Below are 5,857 nucleotides of genomic sequence, written 5' to 3'. Positions count from 1 at the left end.
TTGATAATAAACATAGATATATGGGTTTAAAGATTATGGACATGCACTCTGGTCAAAATCAAATAATATGATATAGTTAATAGTTTCAATAAGTAAGAATATAATTTTGTTAGCAGTACACTCAAAAAGTGAGTAAGTATATATAAATTAATATGTTTCAGCATGAAAAGAAATTAATTATACACTAGACATGTGAGAATTCATATTTTCACATTATTTCTAGATTCATTCAGAATATCTGTAGGATTTCAAACATATATATACAGTATATATAAATATATATATATATATATATATATATATATATATATATATATATATATATGTGTATATATATATATATATATATATATATATATATATATATATATATATATATATATATATATATATATATATTCATATATATATATATATATATATATATATATTTATATATATACATATATATACACACACACTCACACACACACACACACACATATATATATATATATATATATATATATATATATATATATATATATATATATATATATATACTTATATATAATTAGATATATATATATATATATATATGTATATATATATATATATATATATATATATATATATATATATGTATATATATATAAATAAATTTCTACCTCATACTTGGGATCGAACCCAAGCACCTTCAAATGAAAGGCAAGGTCACTTCTAACCATGCCACCAGAAGCTCTAAAAGAAGTCGGAACCTTACTTCTACCTGCACTTCAGGACTTACCTGGCAAAACATCAGTCTCTTACCAACGAGTTTCCCCGACTTCCCGGCCCGCTAGGTGACACGATAGCTTTTTTTTTTTTCTTTTTTTTTAGCTGGAACTACCCCTAATGAGTCAATATGGAGGAAAATCAACACAATATCACGTTCAAATAGAAATAAACTTCTACCTCATACTTCGGATCAAACCCTAGCCCCTTCAAATGAAAGGCCAGGTCGCTTCCAACCATGCCACGAGAAGCTCTAAAAGAAGTCGGAACCTAACTGCTACCTGCAGTTCAGGATTTACCTGGCGAAACATCAGTCTCTTACCAGCGAGTTTTCCCCGACTTCCCGGCCCACTAGGTGACACAATTGATCGTTTTTTTTTTGTTTTTTTTTTGGGGGGGGGGTGGTTGGAATTACCCCTAATGAGTCGATATGGATGAAAATCATCACAATATCATGTTCAAATAGAAATAAATTTCTACCTCGTACTTGGAATATTCTGTTGATTTTCCTCTATAATGACTCATTAGGGGCAATTCCCACTGAAAAAAAAAAAAAAAAAGCTATCAATTGTGTCACCCAGTGGGCCGGGAAGTCGGGAGAACTCGCTGGTAAGTGACTGATGTTTCGCCAGGTAAATCCTGAACTGCAGGTAGCAGTTAAGTTCCGACATCTTTTAGAGAGTCTGGTGGCATGGTTGGAAGCAACCTGGCCTTTCATTTGAAGAGACTAGTGTTCGATCCCTGGTATGAGATAGAAATCTATTTCTATTTAAAATCGATATTGTGTTGATTTTCATCCATATTGACTCATTAGGTGTGATTGCAACTAAAAGAAAAAAAAAAGCTGTCAATTGTCACATTGTGGGCCATGAAGTCGGGGAAAACTCGCGGGTAAGAGACTTGTGTTTTGCCAGGTATATCCTGAACTGCAGGTAGCAGGTAGGTCCCGACTTCTTTTAGAGCCTCTGGTGGCTTGGTTGGAAGCGACCAGGCCTTTCATTTGAAAGGGCTAGGGCTTGATCCCAAGTATGAGGTAGAAATCTATTTCTATTTGAACATGATATTGTGTTGATTTTCATCCATATGTAAATTTCAATAAGTGTTTAATCATTAAAGTGTTAAAGGTTAACTTTTTAATTTTCAGTGAAACAAATGATCATATAATTTTCAGAGTGTAATATTTTCTTGCCTTAGAGTGAGTTTTGTTTAAATTTAATATTTCAGGAGATATATTCATTTGGTTTGAATTCTTCCAAAGTGTAGTAATTTTTTATAGGGTATGTTTATTTTTTTAAAGAGTGTACTATTTCGATCAGCAGTGTTTTTTTACAGAACTCTCTCGTAACCCAATTTACGAATCAAAGTAAGAGGTTGTTTTGTATAGTCCTTAATGATTATTACCCAGCTTGTTTTTATTGTACACAAGAGGCCTCTGGATATTCAGTGTTTCCATGTATTGCAGTCTGGGAGTTATATAATTTTCTTAGGACTTACTTATTAATTTTTTCAAGTGTAACAAAAATATGTAAAAACAGATAGGTGAATTTTGAGCTCAAGAGGTCATGTAACATACCAGCCGTGATATATAATATATATCTTTGGTTCACAAACCCGGGACCATAACACACCTACACACACACATGTATATATATATATATATATATATATATATATATATATATATATATATATATATATATATATATATATATGTATATATATATATACATATATATATATATATATATATATATATATATATATATGTATATATATATATATATATATATATATATATATATATATATATATATATATATATATATATATATAATATATATATATATATATATATATATAATGTGCATGTGTGTGTGTTTGTATGTTAAGGTAAAAATCATAATGTTTTTCATACTGCATATAACCATGAATAAAAAAAAAAACTTTTATGAAAAATAGTCTCTTAAAAAACTATTTTTTTTCTCAATACTTGCTTAATTACAGCTTCAAGATCTGGTTAGCAACTGCTCCAGTGCCTTACCATTTACACAATAAATAATTACTGAGCCTATATTAGCAGCATAACAAAAAAGCTGAGTTGGTTCCTGAAATATGCAAGTGTTTTTAGCGCTATCGACATTTTCTGATGGCACATATTTTACAGAATTCTGATCTACTGTAGTGTCAGCAAATATTCCCTAATGCTGAGAGACTATACTCATTCTTGAATTAAAAATAAAACGAGGAAGATTATACATAACCTACTAAAAATGCGGAATACGCAAGATTATAAGAGTGAAAATCAGACATTTATACACACACACACATACACACACACACACACATATATATATATATATATATATATATATATATATATATATATATATATATATATATATATATATATGTATATATATTTATATACATATATATATATATATATATATATATATATATATGTATGTATATATATAAATATATATATATATATATATATATATATATATATATATATATATATATATGAATATATATATATATATATATATATATATATATATATATATATATACAATGAATATATATATATATATATATATATATATATATATATATATATATACATATATATATATAAATATATATATATATATATATATATATATATATATATATATATATATATATATATATATATATAAATATATAAATATATATGAATATATCTAAATATATATATATATATATATATATATATATATATATATATATATATATATATATATATATATAGTGGAGCCTCTACATACGATCTTAATTCGTTCCTTGACCTAGTTCGTGTGTTAATACGATCGTATGTTTAAGCGAATATTCCCATGAGAATACACTCCTTAATAAATCACTACACATAATTACTTATAGCAATAATACAATTGCATTATATAATAAAGATGTAAAAAACAAATAATTATAAAGAAATAATAGATAAGAAGGGGGTTTTTATTGTCACTTTACTTTAGAGGCAGGCCAACCCAGGTGTAGGCTTTGCTAGGCAGATGGAGATGGACGGTCGGCGAGGAGGTAGAGATGATTATTGCGATAACCTAGTGTAACTTACTCTAACTTACACTACGTGAACTTTAACCTAACTTACTTTAATTATTTTTATTTAATTTTTATATTATATATTAATTGTATATTTTCTTTTTTTCTTTTTGATTGTTAATTTTCATCACTTTCGCTCACTTCAATCTTAGTTTTCATTTCCTCACTTTCTTTCTCTTCATCACGATCACTAGACCGCTTCGTAGGTTTTTTAAAGAAACTATTGAGAGAAAGTTGCCTAGTACAGCTTTCCAGAAATTTTCTGAAATGGGTTAAGCTGACATCATCGAATTGCGAAACTACACGGCAAACCTGAAGTTTCTGTGGGTGATACTTATCAATGAAGTCAACCACGTGTTGATGATGTGGTAACATCTCTTTTATTGCAGCCAAACTTGAACTCCTTGATGTCCTCCGACTCACTCAACTGCGCTTGGAACTCATCATTCTGCATTGCATGCAGCTTCTTGAGTTCCTTGGTGGTGAGCTCTTCATGATGCTCCTGGATGAGTTCGGTGATGTCATCTTCATCGACCTCCAGACCCATGTAGTTGCCAAGGGATAAAATCTCTTCTATATTTTCCTCTACGGCAAGCACAGGTTCAGGTTCGGGGCCAAAACCTTCAAAATCTCTGGGAGAAACAGCATCAGGCCAAAGATTCTTCCAAGCTGAATTCAGTGTCCGTTGAGTTACTCCCTCCCATGCCTGATCTATGATCTTCAAGCAGTGCGCGATATAGAAATGGCTCCTCCAAAATTCACTGAAAGTTAAGTTTGGCTTTGCATGACATTAAAGCACTGCTTAGATAAGTGCTTTGTGTAGAGCCTCTTAAAATTAGAGATGACTTGCTGGTCCATGGACTGGAGGATAGGGGTGGTGTTCGGTGGAAGATACAGCACTCTGATGAACTTGAACTGGTTGATGATATCATCTTCGAGTCCTGGGGGTTGAGCGAGAACATTATCAAAGCAAAATAAGCACGTTAAAGGCAAATTCCTCTCCTGAAGGTACTTCTTGACAGCTGGGCCGAGAACTTGGTTTACCCATTCATCAGAGAAGTGCCTAGTAACCCAAGCCTTATAATTAGCACGCCAGAAAACAATTAGCATGTCCTTATTGACTCTATGTGCCTTAAATGCCCTGGGGTTTTTGTAATAATAAACCAATAACGGCTTTATTTTACAGTCCCCACTGGCGTTGGCACTTAGGGCAAGAGTCAACCGATCCTTCAAAGGCTTATGTCCAGGCATTTTCTTCTTTTCGGTGGTGATACTTGTTTGACTAGGCATCTTTTTCCAAAACAGACCGGTTGCATCAGAATTGAAACCTTGCTGCTCTACGTAGCCTTCATCCTCCACGATCTTTTCAAACTTCTTAACAGAATTGTTAGCAACCTTGGTGTTTGAACTTGAAGCCTCTCTGTGCCGAACAACTTAATAAATCCCAATCCGTCTCTTAAATTTCTCGAACCAACTGAGAGACGCCTTGAATTTCTCCGTTATAGGATCGGTTGAACTCTCCCCCGAGTCACCCCCAGACCCCGCAGCCTTCAAGTCACAATAGAGAGCGCTGGCCTTCTCGCAAATGATTGTTTCAGTGATCGTATCGCCAACAATCTCTTTGACCTTTACCCATATTAACAAAAGGCATTCCATGTCTTCCAGGGTAGGGTTGCCCTCTGCTTGATGACCATCGAGATCATAGACATATTCCGGCCATATTGTTTAGCCAGATCACTCACACGCACACCGCACTCATGTTTTTCTATAATTTCTTGCATCAATTCTAATGAAAGTATTGCCTTCTTCTTTTTCTCACCACTACTAATATGTGTACCGAAACTAAGCCTCTTAGGACCAATGACTATACGTAAAATAAAAAATGAAACCTGAAAAAAGGAAGATAATGAGCACTGTTAATAATGGACCGAACAAGGTACAATCACACGATGCACACGAGAACAGAGAACTGACTGAGGTGACGCTCGCTTGTGTC

At 31.9% G+C, this 5,857-nt stretch overlaps 1 protein-coding gene across 1 annotated transcript; it reads right to left on the bottom strand.

The window, feature by feature from the left end:
- Nucleotides 1-4,207: 4,207 nt before the first annotated feature.
- Nucleotides 4,208-5,620, bottom strand: LOC137648018 (tigger transposable element-derived protein 1-like). The gene is made up of 3 exons (XM_068380963.1): nucleotides 5,604-5,620; nucleotides 4,757-5,281; nucleotides 4,208-4,493 (listed from the first exon to the last, which is right to left on the bottom strand). Exons 1-3 carry the CDS (start codon nucleotides 5,618-5,620, stop codon nucleotides 4,208-4,210), a joined length of 828 nt encoding a protein of 275 aa, XP_068237064.1.
- Between the last annotated feature and the right edge of the window lie 237 nt (nucleotides 5,621-5,857).

The sequence above is a fragment of the Palaemon carinicauda genome, chromosome 10, assembly GCF_036898095.1.
Source record: "Palaemon carinicauda isolate YSFRI2023 chromosome 10, ASM3689809v2, whole genome shotgun sequence".
Classification (NCBI taxonomy): Eukaryota; Metazoa; Arthropoda; class Malacostraca; order Decapoda; family Palaemonidae; genus Palaemon; species Palaemon carinicauda.
The sequence above is the reverse complement of the archived record's forward strand: the minus strand, read 5'-3'. Positions and strand labels throughout refer to the sequence as shown.